This window comes from Garra rufa, chromosome 19 (genome assembly GCF_049309525.1).
Source record: "Garra rufa chromosome 19, GarRuf1.0, whole genome shotgun sequence".
Taxonomy (NCBI): domain Eukaryota; kingdom Metazoa; phylum Chordata; class Actinopteri; order Cypriniformes; family Cyprinidae; genus Garra; species Garra rufa.
The window spans coordinates 14567216-14587790 of NC_133379.1; the positions used below are offsets into that span (position 1 = coordinate 14567216).

A 20575-nucleotide genomic window follows, 5' to 3' on the forward strand; every position below is an offset into this window, starting at 1 on the left:
AAATGCTGCATGCTGAGAAAATGAAAAGGAAAATATGGGTCTGTTCAAGTCGCCTGCTGACATTTTGAAGTACTCTGGGATTTTAACATCAGCTCTCATTACAAATGAAACGCATGGAGTTTGGTACACAAATCATTACATTATGACATCACTAGTGAGGAATAACCTGATTTTATGAAAACATTTTTTTTTGCATTGCCAGGTTATTGGTTTGAATGTAGAACAGGTTATTTTAGCAAGCATACTGCATGTAAACATGCCACAATTTATCACAAAAACGATTTAATCAACAATTTAATTCAATTCCAGAATGCACTGTGACCAGTAAAAAATGTCAAATTAATTTTATTGTGCAGTGCATTGATAAAAACAGCTCTGATTAAAAAAAACTCCCCATATGTGACCCTGGAGCATATTTGTAGCAAAAGCCAAAAATGCATTCTATGGGTCAAAATTATCGATTTTTCTTTTATGCCAAAAGTCATTAGAATAGTAAAGATCATATTTTGATAAGATAGAAGATATAAGCAAAGATAAGATATTTTGTAAATTTACTACTGTAAATATATCAAAACTTAATTTTTTTATATATCAAAAAATATTCATTTGGACAACTTTAAAGGCGATTTTCTCAATATTAAAATTTATTACACACTCAGATTGCAGATTTTCAAATAGTTGCATCCCAGCCAAATATTGTCCTATCCTAACAAACCATTCATCAATGGAACTCTTATTTATTCAGATTTCAATTAAACAAAATGACCCTGATGACTAGTTTTGTGGTCCAGGGTCACATACAGTGTTGGGGGTAACGTATTAGAAGTAACACAAATTACGTAATAATATTACTTTTTCCAAGTAACTAGTAAAGTAACGCATTACTTTTTTATTGACAAGAAAATAAGTCAAATAACTAACGCCAGTTACTTTTCCGCCATTTATTGATTAAAAGCTCTCCTGTCTCCATGTTGAGAGAAATTGTGAGTAAGATGTTCCTTTAGTTCTAGAATAAATGTGAACATGCATTAATTCATCTCACTCACTAAAAAACAGATACAGTGTTCCTCAAAATGAATAAAAACAATGAAATTCAACGAAAACCTGCAATAATTAAATGTTCAATAATACAAATATCCTTCATGTATTTAATCCCATTTTATGAACCGATGTCTTTGCTGCCGACCTTCCATGATCCAATTCATCCATACTAATAAGCAAAAATGACTCAAGATAATCTAACATTGGTTTTCCTTTTTTTATTGCTGAAGAGTTGACATCTTTTCTTCTGCGGTCTACTGTACAGACCTCAATTTGCTTTTCTCTAAGCCTGAGAGCACGAATTAGGAGCCTATTTGTGTGGCTGCCTTCATACCGACCCATTTCAGATGGGACACTGCCTTAGTGCTGCCCATGTAGAGAGCAGTACTTTCTATTGTGCAACAGATCACCGTGAAGTGATCATCTTAAACTGCAGGGAGTGTATATGTTCAGTCTGAAGGGCTGCAAACGGCATAGAGAACAAGAGAACAAGAGTCTGTCGATACAGAAGTGAAGATGTAAATTTACCAGCCCACTGCACACAGCAATAATCAGACATTCATTGCTATTTAGAAGTTTAGTGTATGAGGAATTATACTGACATTATACATTTTTAATGCACGTAAAAATGTGCATGAACAAATCATTTTAAATGATCTCGGATATTTAATGAATATGAAATGGATCAACTCGAATAAGAAAAATGATCTGTGTGAATTTCCCTCTTTGTGAATACAATACAAAAGATTTGGAATATTGATAATGAGCATAAGTTCCAGAAGGAGGAGCTGCTACAAGGACAGAGCCACCTTATCAATGAATTTGGCCAGTCGAACGTCCTTCTTTGACAGTCCTCCACAGTCGTGTGTTGACAAAGTAATCTGGACCTGAAAGAAAGCCAGAAATTCAGTCTTGATCTTTCGATAAATCTGCACCTTCACAGATTACTAGGGGTGTTCCTCAGGGCTCTGTTTTGGGGCCTCTACTTTTTATTAATCATGTTATCACAGTAAATGCTAGTTTTATTTTTCTGCTGAGGACACAGTTCTGTCCTCTAACTTTGCGCTGGAGGGCGGCAGTGTTGAGAACAGCCCAAGCTTGTCCTTTAATAAGGACAGGACTGCCGTCGGCCGACCGCACAGTAAGCTGATTTACTAAACCACTTCTGCTTATTTCACAAAGACAATTTCCACTACAGATCGTCAGGATTATGTCCCAGCGCTCGCTCCGCTTTTCTCACTCGGCCCGACGTGAAATGTGAGCTAGCACACTACGTAGTGCGATTGTTTGCCGTGCAAACGTGACACTTTCAAAGGCCTGATGTGTGTGGCCTCTCATGTACTTTAAACACACTGTATTCATGTTAAACATTTGGAAAAACATTATAAACGGCTGCTCGAGAGTGAGAAATACGAGGCCGGGTTTGAAGTTATTACCTTGTTATAAACATTGAACCACTCCGGATGATGGTTCATCTTCTCTGCTTGCAGAGCCACTCGACACATGAAGCCGAACGCCTGAGGAAAAGAAAACAGACGCGGCGCTGGAAGATCACTGGACTCACTCAACTCATCTAACACACAGTTTACGCACCACAGCTTTACACCAGACAGGTTCTCAGCGGTCACTAGATGATCAACACTAAATAATGCACACCCTCTGGTGCTGCTCGTGTGCCGGTCAAAAATTACAGGTTTTCATCCATGCTTTAAATTTTTTTTAAAGAATATTTTGATTTTTAGAGGTATATTTTATGGTGCTAAAGTATATTTATGCAATAGTTATGTTTTATTCATTACTGTTTTTTTTTAGTTTTTTGTTTTGCATAGACCAGAAAATTAAATTTCCAACTTAAACTGTCATAAATCATAATTGAATGAGCACAGACTTAAGTTTGGTGTTTCATGAAGAAGACACTTGGCAGATTTTTGCTAAAGTGAAAACAAGTTTTAAAAAGTTAAACTAAAACAAAAAGGATTACTAAAAGGATAGGTTATAGAGGTAAGCTACACAGTGCCTTTTTTTAAAAGTCTGGAATCTGTAAGATTTTTAATGTTTTTTTAAGAAGATGCTCATCAAAGCTGTGTTTATTTGATCAAAAATACAGAAAAAATAATAATATTGTAAAATAATATTTTGATGTAAAATAATGTTTTTCTATATTGATATACATTAACATTTAATTTATATCTGTAATAAAATTTTCAGCATCATTACTCCAGTCTTTAGTGTCACATGATCTTTCAGAAATCATTCTAATATGCTGATTTATTATCAATGTTGGAAAATGTTGTGCTTCTTAATATTTTTTTGGAACCTGTGATACTTTTTTCAGGATTTTTTAATAAATAAAAAGTTTTAAATAACTATTTATACCGGTAAAAAAATTGGGGTCAGTAAATTTTTATTCTTTTTTTTTTTTTTTTTTTTTTGGAAGAAATGAATACTTTTATTTAGCAAGGGTGTGTTAAATTAATGAAAGGTGATAGCAAAGACTTATATTGTTAGAAAACATGCCTATTTTGAATGAATGCTGTTCTTTTTAACTTCTTATTCATCAAAGAATCCTGAAAAAAGAATGACAGGTTCCAACTGTTTCCAACGCAGATAATTCTAGTAATAAATCAGCATATTAGAATGATTTAAGACTGAAAATGAAACATCAGCTTTGCATCACAAGAAAAAATATATTTTAAAGTACATTAAAATAGGAAACCAATATTAGAAATTGCAATAATATTTCACGAAATCATGTTTTTTTTTCTGCATTTTTGATCAAATAAATACAGCATTGATAAGCATAAGAAACTCATTTAAAAAAACCTTTGAACAGCAGTGTATAGACAAGTTTATTGTTAATACAAAAATACCTTTTCGAAATTGGATATGAAAAATACACGAAACATCTTAAACTCTTCATGCACAAGACATAATAAAAGTATTCATAATGTACATTGCAATGCATTATATATTTATCACATAATTATAACAAGTTAAAATGGATTCTAATGTTTGAAGGTTAGTTTATCATGGGTTTAAATGCATTATACTTATCTAAAGATGCAATAACTGTGGTTACAATTATTCATGAGATCATACAACGCAATATAAGGTGCATTCATGCATCAAAACTACTTTTACAATGAGTTATAAAAGGCTAAAAGTAAACATTTTCTAAATCACGTTTCACTCGAAAACTGCTCGCAAATCAAAGACATAAATCTAAACAAGTTGTGCTCCAAATTTGATATCTCAAACAAAAAAAGAGCTTTCGGTGAGGTTTTGTTTGGGCGCAGTACCAAACGTTTCCACTAGATGAAATTCAATTCCCATTCATTTCCAATGTGATCATTTTTGAGAAAGAACAATACAAGTGTGACTCAGGACCATTGAACCTTTTCAAATCATGTCCATGATTATGTGTGTGTTTGCGCGCGCGCGTGTGTGTGTGTGTGTGTGTGTGTGTGTGTGTGTGTGTGTGTGTGTGTGTGTGTGTGTGTGTGTGTGTGTGTGTGTGTGTGTGTGTGCGTGCGTGTGTGAGAGTGTGTGTTCACACAGCAAGTGCCAAAACCTTTACCATGGTTCGTACCATTCTAATAAAATAAAACAAAATTGGCCACAATTGACTGAACAGCACACGCTGAACATTATTAACTCAATTACTTTAAATACCCATTTTATAAAGGAATATATTTTAAATAACTTAAGGCATACATGTTTAAATGCAGTAATTCTGCACATATCCATGCTTTGTCAAAGTCCACGACAGCGATTGTTTCAGTTTATAAAACTATGCAGTACGATTCCACATAGGAAGTCTCAATCTAAATAGTGAGACTAGTCGACCTCAGATGTTTAGCTGACCCCAGATTGGAGGATGACAGAGTTACGGCGTCCTCCAATCAGAGGCCGCGCGCGGTTATTCTAGCGGCTAAGATCTCGCTGGAGCTCAACCGCCGGTGAAAAAAAACAAAAAAAAAACGCACTGGCTATTTCAGAGCAATTTCCCAATGCAATCTCAATTAAGCCTTTAAATACTTCCTTAGCTAATTAAGTCAACTGAACCGCCATTGTACACAAGCCTTTGCAGACAAATCTGTGGGCTTGGCCAAACTCTCTCGTAATGAAACAGGAGTAGTTTGAAAAGAAGAGGAGGAGGAAATTACGAGTGTCGTATATTGTAAGTAATTTGGGGAACACATGATGTAACACAATTGGCTGTTTTATCAAACCGGCTATCGAGCAAACCGTCCTGTTATCCATTTAAAGTGATTGACAAAATCCTGCAACTCGACTCCGTCGGCAATTTCGGCGCTCCGTCTGCTTTTGCTCAACTTTCATTAGGAATATTGGCAATTATTCAATAGCAGGGCATGTTAATGATCACCAAAACATTTCCTTTTTGACGTTTCGATTCTGGCAGGCAAAAACAAGTCGGCGTATGACAACAAAATAAGCTTTCACTAGCGAACCGCTCCGAAGCTTGTGACATATCAGAGCTCTACACGGAATCAAACAAGGTTTCACAACCTCGTGTTGTTCCACATTAAATACGCACACAGAGCTCTAATAGGCTTCACCAGAGGTCAAGGACGGAGGTTGTCGGGGTCTTTTGTTTGCTTTGTATTGTGTGCAGCCAACGCCTCGGCCGAAGCCTCGCTCGCTCTGTCAGAAGCGGGTAATTAGTCTTGACATGTTACAGGCCCTCATCTCGAATAATCAGAACCACCACCGCGGGACCGCCGCACGTTTCCCCGCACGCCACTTTAGGGGCATTTTGTGTTATTACGGCATGATTGTCATAAAACACTGGATGAGCCCATTTGGACGTCGGGGTGGCATTTCCAATGCAGTGCTGCTCTCCCAAACACATGTGCTGCCATTTACTGATCAGCTTTCTGCTTTCGCTCGCACACAGATTGGGCTACGGAGGCTTCGGACGTCTCGAAGAGAGCCGATGGCGCATCCCGGCATAAATGAGCCTGATTACGGCTCTTCTAAGGGCCCCGGCCCTCCTGATGCCAACAGCTGCCAATCAGCTCCATATCGTGTTCTCCTAAATAACACAGCGCTGATCATAGTTTGACTGTTTAAATCTCAGAGTTTGATCATTTATTCCACATCAGTGGCTCAATGTTTGGTTTTGTTTGAGGACGCAAATTTGTGGCCACTTCAATTATATGAAAGTCAAGAGAGTTTGTCCTGTCTTAGAAAAACTGATGTGCCTATTGCACTGCAAATAACACTGTCTTGTTTCCAGCCAAAATATCTGAGAATTCTTAAATCAAGATGGATTTTCTAGACGAGCAAAAAATATTTTCTTGTTTTCAGAAAAAAAAAAGTCAAAATTGAGTTATTTTTTATAATTTGCAAGTGGGGTAAGAAAACAAGATTATTTTGGTTTGTTTCAGGCAAAAACACTTAATTTTGCCTTGGCTGTTCTAAAAAAAAAAGACAATTTTTACTTGTCTAGAAAATCCCTTTTGATTTAAGAACTTTTAGATATTTCGGCTGGAAACAAGACAAAAAAATCAAAGTAAGAAAAGCATTTTTTGCAGTGTGATTCCGCACCGCCTTCAAAACTAGAGCGTTCTGAAACCCATCAGATTTCAATGGAGATGTGCATCACTGCAATGGCTCTGATAAAGGGTTTCTGCAGGTTTAAATAAAGGTTAAAGGCATAATAAGAAATTGGAACATAATACGTCAATAAGATCTCTAAATGTAAACGTCTTGAATTATTAATGCTTCCAAACAGTTTCCAAAAGATCTCAATTGCTTTTTGTCACAAACTCCAGAATATGGAAATAACTGTTAGTGAATCTTCTGATCACACCACAAAAAGTGACGTTTTTCCTTTGGAGATGTCTCTGGAGAAACAAAATGACATAAGATATGAAGTCTTGTTTTATTAGAAACTGATGAAAATGAAGTGAGTTATGATTACAAGAACAAATATCCGCCAACGGTTCATCGGCTTAATTGGCATTTTCATTTCTCATTGACTGATGTTTCTTCTTCAAACAAAAACTCATTTAATTTTGATTAATTGCTCAGAAAACAAGACTTCATATCGTCCTTTTCCACCGCCAGCGAGTGCATTTTGATTTAGGGATGTTTAGATATTTGCACTGGAAAACATTTTTTTGCAGTGCATGCAATATTAATGCCATGTCTTAATAAATGTAAGAATTTATGCTGTGATTTAAAACCATTCAGGCTTTAATTTCTGAATTTAGAGTTTTTAAGAACAACAGAAACCCTTAAGTAGATTAAAATAAATAAAGAAATAATTCTGGATCAGAGATAACCTGCACTTCAAAAACAGTGTTTCTGTTTCAACTTGGAATTAGAGAACGCATCTTTCTCTCGACTTGAACGAGATATCTTTGAATATAGACAGAAATCAGTTCACGTGGGCGTCCGTCATCTGCGCCAGCTAAGGTCCAGAGCAAAGGAAAGCGAAAGCGAACTACATGCAAAAGAGAGAACGAGAGTGACTGAGATGTGCAAATGGAAAAACGTGAGGTCACTATTACAAGGAGAGGCAAACAAAGTGAACAAAAGACAGCGTGAAAGAGAAACAGAGAGACTGATGGGATAGTTAGTGGTTTTTCTGAGGCACATGAAACATTTTAACCAATCTGATTGTTTGTGAAAGAAATCATTTTGATCAAAACTTCAATTGCTGCCAAGAACAGCTCTGCTCTGCCTCACGGTAATACAGACTGACATCTGAGGGGGACTGAGGGGGAAGGGAGAGAGAGACAGACAGACACAGAGAGAGAGAGAGAGAGAGAGAGAGAGAGCGGCCGAGGCCTACAAACACTGAGACGTGCGTTTCACACACACACACACACACACACACATATATACTAGCAGTGTTGAGGTTAAACGCATTACAAGTAACGCAAGTTACGTAATAATATTACTTTTTTCAAGTAATTAGTAAAGTAACGCATTACTTTTTAATTGACAAGAAAATATCGGAGTTACTTTTTCAAATAAGTAACGCCAGTTACTTTTCCCCCATGTTGAGAGAAATTGTGAGTAAGTTCCTTTAGTTCTAGAATAAATGTGAACATGCATTAATTCATCTCACTCACTAAAAAACAGATCCAGTGTTCTTCAAAATGAATAAAAACAGTGACATTCAACGCAAACCTGCAATAATTAAATATGTTCAATAACACAAATATCCTTTATGTATTTAATCCCATTTTTTTAACCGATGTCTTTGCTGCCGACCTTCGATGATCCAATTCATCCATACTAATAAACAAAAATTACTCAAGATAATCTAACATTTGTTTTCCTTTTTTATTGCTGAAGAGTTGACATTTGTTCTTCTGCGGTCTACTGTACAGACCTCAATTTACTTTTCTCTAAGCCTGAGGCTTTTGGTGTGAAAAGGCTTTTACATTTGACAAAAATAGAACTTTTATATTAAAAAACAAACAAGCCCTGCCCAGATTTATAAAGTAACGCAAAAGTAACGTAATGCATTACTTTCTATAAAAAGTAACGTAATTAGTTACTTTTTTAGGGAGTAACTCAACATTGTAACACATTACTTTTAAAAGTAACACTGCAAACCAGTGCTTCAGAGTGTAATTTATTTTTCAAATTAAATTAATGTTTTTATTAATCAAGGACGCATTACATTGATCAAAAGTGGCAGTGAAGACTTTTATAATGTTAGAAAAGTATCAAAAATAAAAATTCTGTTGAACTTTCTACCCATGAGAAATGTTTCTTGAGCAGCAAATCAGAATGTTAGAATGATTTCTGAAGGGTCATGTGACACTGAAGACTGCTTTAATTACAGTTAAACAGATATTCACATAGAAACAGCTATTTATTTTTATTTCTTTAGTATCTACTGTCTTTTAGCCAGCCATCAAAACACAGGCTCCTCAACTAGGGTTTGAGTAAAGGCTTTCCAGAAAAAGTGCTTCGGTTTACACCTGCAACTAATAAAGCGCGAGTGGGATTTGAGGCGTTTCTGCGTCTCTCTGTAAAAGCCATTTGGAGCACAACGGCCCTGAACGGCAACACAAACTCAGGCCTGTTTGAAAAAGCGCACTGGATTGGAGAGACTCTGAGTTTGGCGTCCGGCTCTGTTTGCCGGAGAAGAAGAGCGGCAGCGGCAGCGACATCTACAGATGCTCTGCGTTCATTAACTGAGGTCTAGGTGTCTGCAGTGCAAACCTGGTTGAAGGTTTTGAAGTGCAGCTCCTTGTAAAGAGCGTCGCGGTCCTCCACCTCCACCCATCCGGTGGCCTTGAGCTCCATGAGGAACTGCTCGCGTTCGCCGGGGGACAGCCAGTCTGCGGCCTGAACACACAACGTACAATATCATATATCTGCAGAATTACTGCACATAATGTGATCATGTCTTCAAAGTCATATTATAGAACAAACACATAAGAAGATTAAACTTTCCTCAGGTTTTAAGATTCAGCAGCAGATGCGTGTTTGTTTTACAGCTTGACTAATGCGTGCAGTAATAGAGGTTAAACTGTGTTGTATGTTCTATAATGGCACAGATTTAACCTTCCTTCTTCTGTGGTCTAGACATGAATGCATTTATAAAATTATTTAAAATGGTTGCTGCAAAAAATGCTTTTCTTACTTAGATTTTCATCTTGTTTTTAGCCAAAATATCTGAAAATTCTTAAATCAAGAAGGACTTTCTAAACCAGTTAAGATTATGTTCTTGTTTTCAGAAAAAAACAAGTCAAAGTGAAGTGAGTTTTTGCTTAGAACAAAACAAGCTAAATAATCTGCCAATGGGGTGAGCAAAAAAAACTCATTTCAAACAGAAAACAAGATTATTTTTCTTACCCCATTGGCGGATTATTTTGCTTGTTTCAAGCAAAAATGCACTTAATTTTGACTTGTTTTTTCTGAAAACAAGAACATAATCTTAACTGGTTTAGAAAGTCCTTCTTGATTTAAGAATTTTCAGATATTTTGGCTAAAAACAAGATGAAAATCTAAGTAAGAAAAGCATTTTTTGCAGGGAACACTTTACACGTAACATTAAACGAACACCAAAACCACATTTTTACAACATGACCTATATTTTAATAATTTATTTTTAATATTAAAAAAAATAACTGATTCTAGCCTACAGTCTTTAAGTAATTAAAATAATTATAGGATAATTATTAAGTTAATAGAATCATCTAAAGTGTTTAGTATTGTTACAAAATTAAATTAAAGGGAGCGCTTAGCAGTGATTATAGAATGAAAACTCAGCTTCTAAACTTAATTAACTTTATGGTTTGAGGCTAAATTTACATATTGGTGCGTTATAAATGTACACCAAGAGAGAACATGTCCATATGTGACCCTGGACCACGAAACCAATCATCAGGGTCCTTTTTGAGAAACTGAGATTTATGCATCATCTGAAAGCTGAATAAAGTTTTCACTGATGGCTACAACTACTTGAAAATCTGGAATCTGAGGGTGCAAAATAACAAAAATTACTGAGAAAATCGTCTTTAAAGTTGTCCAAATGAAGTTCTTAGTAATGCATATTACTAATCAAAATTTAAGTTTTGATATATTTACAAAATATCTTCATCTTTACTTAATATCCTAATGATTTTTGTCATTAAAAAATAAAAATAAATAATTTTGACCCATGCAATGTATTGTTGGCTACTGCTACAAATATACCAGTGATACTTCAGACTGGTTTTGTGCTCCAGGGTCACATTTTATATGCATAAAAACACACCAAACTATAAATGCTCGCAAGAAAAAGTGCAAAACTGTCACTTTTAAAGAGTAGTAACATTCTTTTCAAAGTACTAAAACTTTTAAGACACTAAAATGTACTTTTTAGTGATCAGTAAAGTACAGCAGTAACAGTTGTGCTTTTTTCTGAGTCAGTCCAGATTATTTTAATTTTATATTATTAATATCAATAATATTTTAAGATTTTTTTTATTATTCTGACTTGATTCCATGCAATTTACCTTTCTGTCTAATCCTGTGACCAAAGTCATATTTTAAACTGTCCAGAATACACTACCGTTCAAAAGTTTGGGGTCAGTAAGTCTTTAAAGAAGTCTCTTCTGCTCATCAAGGCTGCATTTATTTGATTAAAAATACAGAAAAAAACAGTAAAATTGCTAAATGTTTTTACAATATAAAATAATGTTTTTATCGTAACATACTTTAAAATATAATTTATTCCTGTGATGAAAAGCTGATTTTTTTATCAGCTGTTATTTCAGTCTCAAGTGTCACATGATCCTTCAGAAATTATTCTAATATGCTGATTTATTATTAGAAAGATCAATGTTGGATAATATCAACAGTTGTGCTGACAAATATTTTTTGGAACCTGTGATGTTATATTTCAGGATTCTTTCATGAATAACAAGTTTAAAAAGTACAGTGTTTATTCAAAATATAAATATTTTATAACAATGTAAGTGATTTATTATTAACTTTTAATAAACTTTTTAATTATTAACTTAATACATCCTTGGTGAATAAAAGTAGTAATTTCTTAATAAAGAAAAAAGAAACAATAAAAATGTACTGACCCCAAACTTTTGAACGGTAGTGTATATCCTGATCTGGTATTATGAATTACATACATTTTCGGAGTGTAGATGAATAGACGATTAAAAATCAATAAATAAATATATAAGAAAAGTCATCAGTGCTTGAAAAGTCACTGTTTGATCAATTTGTGTTGAGTTTTATCAAGTCTCATTGCGCCATCTGTCGGGTGAACAGGGTTATAACAGTGTCAGAATGATAGAAAATCCACTTCACTGCTATCTTAATAGCAAAATATAATTTTATATCGATCAAAAATAACGCAAACTACATAGAAGTTTGTGTGTGTTTGACCTGATTATGAATTTGCGTTTACCGACTTTTAAGGACAAATTTGAACCTGGAAATGAGCAAAACGCAGGATACTCGCTTAGTATAAAACTAAATATACAAAATGTTAAATAAAAACACATTTTCTGTTAGGTAACAGTATTTAAAGAAGAAAAAAGAACCTTTAAATCACTGCGACGCTGATTCAAACGCGTCCATCAGATGGCGCTCGAGTCCGGTTTGTTGACAGCCGCTTTTGTTTGTCATTTGTGACAGAATTTAAGCCTCATATTTAACACACCCCAAAACCAAGTCTAATTTATCTGATTATTCGCCACTTGAACGTGTTAGCGTTCAAAACATTAGCACTAAAGGCTAGTCCGTGAGACGCTGGTCTAAAGTCGTTGATTGGTCGAGCAGATGCCGACGTCACATTCATCACAGCCGCGAAAGCGCGCTCACGCACCACGCGCTCGAACGTCTTGGTTAAAATGAGCGTATCTTACCATTTTACCTGCACGACCGTCTGCAGACAGATAGCAGCGGGTTAGTTTAGTAAGAGCGCTCGGCCATTGACGGCTGGAGGTCAGAGTAAACATTAACCAGCTCATCGCCTCCCTCTGACAGCAGCTCGCTCAACACTGAAGGGCTGCCCCAGTGCGCCTGATCACAATACAGCACTGAGGACTGGCGAGTGTTTACAAACGGAAAATTGCACCCTAGTAAGACTGCGTACTTACACAACAGCTCTTCTGAGGGTAGTAGATTAGAATCAGAATTAAGGTGAGACACTGCAGGTGAATAGGGTAAAAAATTAACTAATAGTTATCACCTTACTCAGATGATTAATTACATTGATAATTGCAAACATTTTTTGTATTACAAGTTTTCTAAAATATTAAGTTTATATATGCAAAAGAGGCATTATTTATTGAAATATGCGCTAATTTGCAGACATTTCTAGTACAAAAATCTAAACACTGGATGAAGTCAGTTTCAAAAATTTTTGTTTCATTTTTTTGACATTAGAGTCAAAAGTTTTTACAGAAGAGGTTTTGGGATCTCATTTTGTCACTCCATACTTCAGAAAATACTTAGAATGGACAGAAAACAATGTATTTTGTACCATTTTTAGGGGGAATACAATGTTGTATAAAATCAAGCAAATCATATATGAACAAATCCCTCTGTAAAAACCTTCAGGATATAGACAGGAATACAAATGTAAAGTGTGGTGTGTGTAAGTGCTGCTGAAGTGGAGATTTATGGCTCAGTGTAGGAGAAAAAACTCTTGGCCTTTAAAAATATGTAATGTGATTGAAATCTATTGACACAAATAGATAAAGTGCTATAAAAGAAAGACTTAAGTGTCTTTTGTTTCCACTAGTCTGAAAAAAAAAACACTAGCAAATTTTAAGGGCGCATGAAAAAACAGCATGTTAGTGAATAAATGCACTAACAAGTACACAAGAATATGAGCAGATTCTTGACATGTTTCTACTTATTTATTCTGCAAGTATGTACATTCAAATCACAGAGGAGCAAACGCAGCAGACTCTAGTCCTGATGTTCGTGGTCTTGTCCTGGAATAAGCCAGCGAATGCTGTCAGTGCAGAGGATGGCATAGAGAGTGAAGCCCGATATGAACAGGACCGAAAACACAAAGAGCCAGTCGATGCCTTTGATGGGAACCGCAGGCAGAGGCCCGACACGGTCTTCATCCTGTACCGCCTCATCTGGACTCGCTTCGAAACCTAGAGAACGGTGGAAAATAATTACAATGTCACCAAACGGTACATGCTCTGGACTTCATGAAAAACAGCTGCACTTTTGAATGAATCAACACTACATCTACAGTCAAGCCTGAAATTATTCATACCCCTGGCACATTCTGACTTAAAGTTACTTTTATTCAACCAGCAAGTTTTTTTGACTGGAAATGACACAGGCTTCTCCCAAAATATAATAAGTCGATGTACAAGAGGCAACATTGTGGAAAAAAACATTACTCAGCTTTTATTTACATTTGAACAAAAAGTGGCATGTCCAAAATTATTCATACCCTTTGCAAACTGTCACAGTCTCTGGGAAAATCCAAAGTTCTATACCATTCCAAATAGTCCAAGCTGTTCTAAAGCATCCTAATTACCCTGATTGATTGGGAACAGCTGTTTTAATCAACTCAACAGGTGAAACACTGAAGCTCTCTGCTGTTGGTTTGTGGACAGTCATGTCTAAGACAAAGGAGCTCACTGAGGACCTGCGGCTGTGCATTGAGCTGCTCACAATCAGGAAAGGGCTATAGGACCATATCTAAATGTTTTGAAGTTCCAGTGGCTACAGTGCAAAGTATTATTAAAAAATACTGTGAAAAATCTCAGAGGATGTGGTCAGAAGCCAAAAGTGAGACCTGTGCTGGCCAGGAGGATAGTGAGAGAGGTAAAAAAGAGTCCAAGGATCAGCACCAAGGCCATCCTGATGAATCTGGGCTCTGCTGGTGGAACATCTCAAGGCAGACAGTCCAACAGACACTGAACACCACTGGGTTACACAGACGCAGACCAAGGAGGACAACACTTCTCCAGATAAGACATTAGCAAATGCTCATCTGGACAAAGAAAAAGACTTCTGGTCTTCTGTTTTATGGTCAGATCAGACAAAAATTCAATAGTTTGGCCACTATGGTGTAGCCTCCAAACTTGCTGGTTGAATAAAAGTAACTTTAAGTCAGAATTTGCCAGGGGTATGAATAATTTCAGGCTTGACTGTAGATGACGAGAGCCACACCTGTCTGGTTTGCAATGAAGGATGTCAGCGTTTCTAGTGTTCTGTCCGTCTGGTTGAACCTGGCCATGGGTTTGGCCCCTTGAAACAAGAGTATATTGGGGACGGCCACCGTTCCGAACCGCGTTGAGAGACTGAAAAGAGCAGGAGAGAAACACAGCTGATGAACACAGAAACACTCTCAATAGGTCAAGATTATGATGAAGAACATCAGTGACCAACCTGCTGTGCTGGGAGGCGTCAAGCGCGATGAAGTGCATGCTGGGAAAGACTCGTGGCAAGGCGTTGAAGTGAGGGGCGAGGTTTGCTGAAAACTGACACCACGTGGTATAAAAGAGAACCAAGGAGCATTCGGTGCTGTTGGCATTCAGGAGCTCCATCAGATCCTGCGGAGAAACCACACAGTCAGCATGATGCCAGAAATCACCCTCAATGTGTGATATAGATCTTACTCATCTGTGAATGTTTCATTAAAATGTCATTAGTGGATCATCTGAGAGCCACGCCCACATCTCAACACCTGAACCAATCCAACAGATGCACAGAACCAAGCCCTGCATCTCTTTCTAACTATATAGTAAACCAGAACTATATAACAAACCAAACCAGTGACTGAGACCCTCATGCACAAAATCACATGCACTACACTGTGTGCAGAATTATTAGGCATGCTGGAGACTAAATGGTTCCTGATGGTTTCACACCTAATTCTTCAGCTTAATTCTTTTGCAGTTAACATGCATCTGACTGTGATGACCCAATGTGTGTTTTTCTGTCCGGTGCTCATGTCTTAACTTTGCAAATTCCAGTATTGCATTAGTATTGCATCCTTCTCATGGGCATTTAATAGTTTTTGACTTCTCAGTCTGAGCTAAATCTCTTTTTTGGCTCATTTTATCTGTAAAAGAAAATGTGCCTAATAATTCTGCACACCTGAATATAAGGAGCTTTTCACTTCCAGCCTTCATGGACAATTATATATCACTTATAAATGATTAAATACAAAATTAATAGTAGATATTAAGATTGATGTGGTTTGGAATTGGTAAAATGTGCTTGGAAAAAAGTATGACCAGAATATTAACGTGCCTCATAATTATGCACACAGTGTGTATAGTGTTTACATATTAGTACACTTCCAGCCAAAACTCTAGAATAATCAGAATTTGGAACTAGAAGTCTTTTCTACTCTCCAAAGTTGTGTTTAGTTGTTCACAAATACAGTAAAACCAGAAATACTGTGAAATATTATTACCATTTAAAATAGCTATTTTCTATGTTAATCCATGTTAAACTATAATTGATTTCTGTGATGCGCAGCTGAATTTTCAGCATCATAATTGCAGTCTTCAGTGTCACATGATCATCAGAAATCATTCTAATATGCTAATTTACTGCTCAACAAACTTTTCTGATTATTATCACTGTTGAAAACAAGTGTGCTGCACAATATTTTTGTGGAAACCGTCATACATTTTATTTATCAGGATTCACAGATGAATAGAAAGTTCAAAAGAACAGCATTTATTTGAAATAGAAATCCTTTGTAACATTATACATGTCTTTGGTGCATCCTTGATTAATAAAAGTATTAATTTCTTTATTTCTTCCATAAAAAAAACATACTGTCCCCAGACTTTCTGAATGGTCATGTATCAGTTTCCACAAAAATGTTGTGCAAGCCAACGGTTTTCAACAGTGATAATAATCAAAAAAGTTTGTTGAGCAGTATATCAGTATATTAGAATGATCTCTGAAGGATCATGTGACACTGAAGACTGCAGTAATGATGCTGAAAATTCAGCTACGCATCAAAACAATCAATTACAGTTTAAGACGAGACACTGCAGATGAATAGGGTAAAAAAAAAAAAGTTATCACCTTACTTACTCAGTTGATTGATTACATTGATAATCGGAAACATTTTTTTCCATTACAAGTATAAAATGTTAGTTTTAAATATGCAAATGAGCAATTGTTTAATGAAATATGCACTAGCTTGCATATATTTCTAGTGCAAAAATCTAAACACTGGATGAAGCCAGTTTCAAAATTCTTGTTTAATTTTTTGACATTAGAGTCAAAAGATTTTACAGAGGGGATTTGGAGTCTAATTTCGTCACAACATAATTCAATTCAATTTTGGGGGGGGGGGATAAAATGTATAAAATCAAGCTAATTATATATAAACAAATCCCTCTGTAAAAACCTTCAGAATATAGACAGGGATACAAATGTAAAGTGTGGTGTGTGTAAGTGCTGCTGAAGTGGAGATTTAAAACTCATTTTGACAAAACGGCCTTTAAAAATCTGTATTGTAATTGAAATCTATTGACACAAATAGATAAAGTGCTATAAAAGAAAGACTTAACAGTGTCTTTTGGGTGTTTTCTTTCTACTAGTCTGAAAAAACACTTTATGAAAAACCAAAAAGTCCAAAATCTCAAACTTTTAGCGTTTTTGCCTGCAGTCTCCCTTTAAAAGATACTCACATAGAAAATAATTTAAAAAATATTTCACAATATCACTGTTGTTTTTACTGTATTTTTGATAAATAATGTTTTGATGAGCAGAAGAGACTTCTTTCAAAAACATCATGGCCTGGTTTCACAGACAGGGCTTAGCCTTAACCAGGATTAGGCCATAGTTCAGTTAAGACATTTAAGTAATTTTTATAAACGTGCCTTAGAAATAAACATTACTGGTGTGCTTCTTGAGACAAAACTAAGGAACTGATATATTTGAGAGTAGTTCATTTTCAGAACAAAAAAAATATAGATAATGTACCCCCTTGTCATCCAAGATGTTCATGTCTTTCTTTCTTCAGTTGTAAGGAAATTATGTTTTTTGAAGAAAACATTTCAGGATTTCTCTCCATATAGTGGACTTCTGTGGTGCCCCGAGTTTGAACTTCCAAAATGCAGCTTCAAATGGCTCTAAACGATCACAGCCGAGGAAGAAGGGTCTTATCTAGCAAAACAATCGGTTATTTTCTAAAAAAAAAAAAAAAATACAATTTATATACTTTTTAACCTCAAATGCTCGTCTTGTCTAGCTCTGTGTGTACTCTGTGTAGAGATTAAAAAGTATATAAATTGTAAATGTTTTTAGAAAATAACAGATAATTTCGCTAGATAAGACCCTTATTCCACGGCTGGGATCGTTTAGAGTCCTTTGAAGCTGCATTTTGGAAGTTCAAACTCAGGGCACCATAGAAGTCCACTATATGGAGAAAAGCACTTGAATGTTTTCCTCAAAAAACATCATTTCTTTACGACTGAAGAAAGAAAGACAAGAACATCTTGGATGACAAGGGGGTGATGACATTTTCTGTAAATTTTTGTTCTGAAAGTGAACTACTGCTTTAAGTTCAGTCAGTGCAAGTTTCTTTCAGTTAAAAGAGCTCAGGCTTACATTTTAGTCTGGGACTAGGCTTAAACCATGTCTCTGAAACCGGGGCTAAATGTCCGAATGGTTTAAGCCATCAGGTAACACCATGGTTCTTGCTGTCACTGGTTCTCACCTGAGATGCGTTGAGCACCTGTACCGTGAAGAGCTCTATTCCAGTGATGTTCCTTTTGTCGCAGTTGACTTTGTAGGTCTTGGCGGTCTCGCTGAAGTTCTGGTTCTTGGTTTCGCCGGTGTCGGTGTGAATGACGGCTGACAGCAGCGATTCTGTCTGCTCCTGTGCTTCAGATGCGCTGCTGTCCTCCAGCTCTGCCTCACACTGTCCGTCAGCACACGACTCTCCCATCAGCTCTCTGGGCAGCAGCTGCTCCATCTCTGCGGCATGAGGCGCTCCCATCACCGCGTCCGCCATCTCCGCCGTCCGGAAGCGCCTCTGAGGCTGGACCTGCTCCTCCTGCTCCACACCTGACGGGTCAGACACCTCCACTGCATCTGGATAGCCGAGGAGACATGACAGAGTTCAGCTCATCACAGACACGTCGAGTGTTTCTGTCAGGATTCAGCGTTTATGAGTGTTTATGTGTGTGTGTTCATACCTCCATAGGACAGACTCACGAATCCAGCGATAAACAGCCAGATCGCCACACTGCGGAATCTGTCCGGTGTTGAGCCCATTTTACCGCCATTAACGGACAGAGAGTTCAGCGCATGATTCGTGATGTTCTCAGTGTTGATGTTTTCTTTCATGGATGGACTCGTGAGGAATGATTCGTCTTCCGGTTCACGCAAGTGACGCGACACGCACCCTTTGACGCAGCTATGGCGAGCGGAAACACGCACATTTAACATAAGCATCTCGATTTAAAATAAGATTTATATTGGCGGCGTGGTTGTGATACACGAAATATTCCAACAATACTTCGAAACAACTAATAATTCTTGTTATAAGACACACAAGGAACGGTTGACCCCTCAGACACCCAAAATCCATATTAATCAACACCATATTAATAATGAACACAGATGTAAGGGAGAAAGTACTTGCTGGAATGTGTAAAAAAGTTTATATAAAATGGTTAAAGAAAATGAATTTGTGTGTGGTAAACACAAAAACCAATGTGATTGGTGTTACTTTTCTCCGCGCTTTTGTGGATGGACCAATCACAGTGGTTGCTGTTTAACCGCATAATACACAGCGAAGAGCTCATTTTACCACTCTTTTATGTAATTTATACCTCAATCTACTGAATTTGATATTGAGATCAAAACATACCTGTAATTGATATCGAAAAGTAAAACTACGAAATCAATTTGATATTTTTCTGTGTTGTTTACAGTTATTTTTACATATGCAACCTTGGACCACAAGTCATAGAGGTAATTTTTTTTAATTGAGATTTATACATCACATATAAGCTAATAAATAAGCTTTCCATTGATGTATGGTCTGTTAGGAAAGGACAATATTTGGTTGAGATACAACTATTTGAAAATCTGGAAAATCGTCCAAATGAAGTTCTTAGCAATGCATATTACTTAGGGCTGGGCGATTAATCGAAAAGTAATCGAAATCGACATTCAGAACCTATAATCGATCAAATTTTTCCAGGTCAATTATTTCAATTACTTTCCCTTTAAAAACACTACTGCGTGTGGAGTCACGTGACCCCGCTCCGTTACGTTGCGTTATTCCGCCGACATGTCGATGGAGAGCTTAAACAGTATTTATACAGTAAAAAGTATTTACAGGATATACAAGAGTAATTTTATTTAGAAGAGATACTGCTTATTTTCTACTGTTAATATTTATTATTTTATAAATTTATTTTGTTTCCAAAAGTGCAAGTTATTTATTTTCACTAATTTAAGAAAAATGTGACTTTTCATTTTAAGCAATGTGTGCTTTAATTTCAGTTGTTCAACACTGATGTTCAATAAATAATTATAGATAGTTGATAGTGTGTGCACCCTTCATTCAAAAATCTCTCACTTGTAATATGTGTGCATATTTACTGTACAAAACTTGTCAGTGAACTATGAGGGCAAAAAAATAAATATTATTTAAATATAATTTTATTAATGAATAAAATAATCGTTCATTAATCGTAATCGGGTTAAAATGTTCAATTAATCGAGATTTTGATTTTAGGCCAAATCGCCCAGCCCTAATATTACTAATCAAAAATTAGGTTTTGGAATGTTTATGTTAAGTAATTTATGTAATATCTTATTGGAATGTGATCTTAACTTAACATCCTAATGATTTTTGGCATAAAAGAAAAATCAATAATTTTGACAATTGCCACAAATATACCTGTGCTACTTAAAGGAACACTCCACTTTTTTGTGGAAATAGGCTCCTTCTCCAACTCCCCTCGCCTAATTATGCGGGGTATGTAGAAAATGAACCATATGTAGTTGAAATAATTTTTTACTGAATCCAATGACCCATGTAGGCCTACTATTGTTTACATTTTACACTACT

The 20575-nt window shown here is 36.1% G+C and overlaps 2 protein-coding genes across 2 annotated transcripts; both read right to left on the reverse strand.

Annotated features, from left to right (window-relative positions):
• Positions 1 to 926: 926 nt before the first annotated feature.
• On the reverse strand, positions 927 to 12542 carry LOC141292389 (pterin-4-alpha-carbinolamine dehydratase 2-like). The gene is made up of 4 exons (XM_073824398.1): positions 12405 to 12542; positions 9253 to 9378; positions 2478 to 2558; positions 927 to 1928 (listed from the first exon to the last, which is right to left on the reverse strand). Exons 1-4 carry the CDS (start codon positions 12507 to 12509, stop codon positions 1833 to 1835), a joined length of 408 nt encoding a protein of 135 aa, XP_073680499.1. The 5' UTR covers positions 12510 to 12542; the 3' UTR covers positions 927 to 1832.
• Positions 12543 to 13381: 839 nt separating this feature from the next.
• On the reverse strand, positions 13382 to 18878 carry txndc15 (thioredoxin domain containing 15). The gene is made up of 5 exons (XM_073824921.1): positions 18687 to 18878; positions 18206 to 18582; positions 14905 to 15068; positions 14686 to 14816; positions 13382 to 13652 (listed from the first exon to the last, which is right to left on the reverse strand). Exons 1-5 carry the CDS (start codon positions 18835 to 18837, stop codon positions 13456 to 13458), a joined length of 1020 nt encoding a protein of 339 aa, XP_073681022.1. The 5' UTR covers positions 18838 to 18878; the 3' UTR covers positions 13382 to 13455.
• Positions 18879 to 20575: the final 1697 nt, after the last annotated feature.

What these genes read in the sequence shown, in the direction of transcription:
- txndc15 (XM_073824921.1), bottom strand. Translation starts at nt 18,837, where the DNA reads ATGAAAGAAAACATCAACACTGAGAACATCACGAATCATGCGCTGAAC. An exon ending in CGTGAGTCTGTCCTATGGAG is followed by an intron (nt 18,583 to 18,686) that starts GTATGAACACAC and finishes TCGGCTATCCAG; the next exon opens with ATGCAGTGGAGGTGTCTGAC. An exon ending in GACGCCTCCCAGCACAGCAG is followed by an intron (nt 14,817 to 14,904) that starts GTTGGTCACTGA and finishes TGCTCTTTTCAG; the next exon opens with TCTCTCAACGCGGTTCGGAA.
- LOC141292389 (XM_073824398.1), bottom strand. Translation starts at nt 12,509, where the DNA reads ATGAGCTGGTTAATGTTTACTCTGACCTCCAGCCGTCAATGGCCGAGC. An exon ending in ACGGTCGTGCAGGTAAAATG is followed by an intron (nt 9,379 to 12,404) that starts GTAAGATACGCT and finishes TTGTGTGTTCAG; the next exon opens with GCCGCAGACTGGCTGTCCCC. An exon ending in GGTTCAATGTTTATAACAAG is followed by an intron (nt 1,929 to 2,477) that starts GTAATAACTTCA and finishes GCTTTCTTTCAG; the next exon opens with GTCCAGATTACTTTGTCAAC.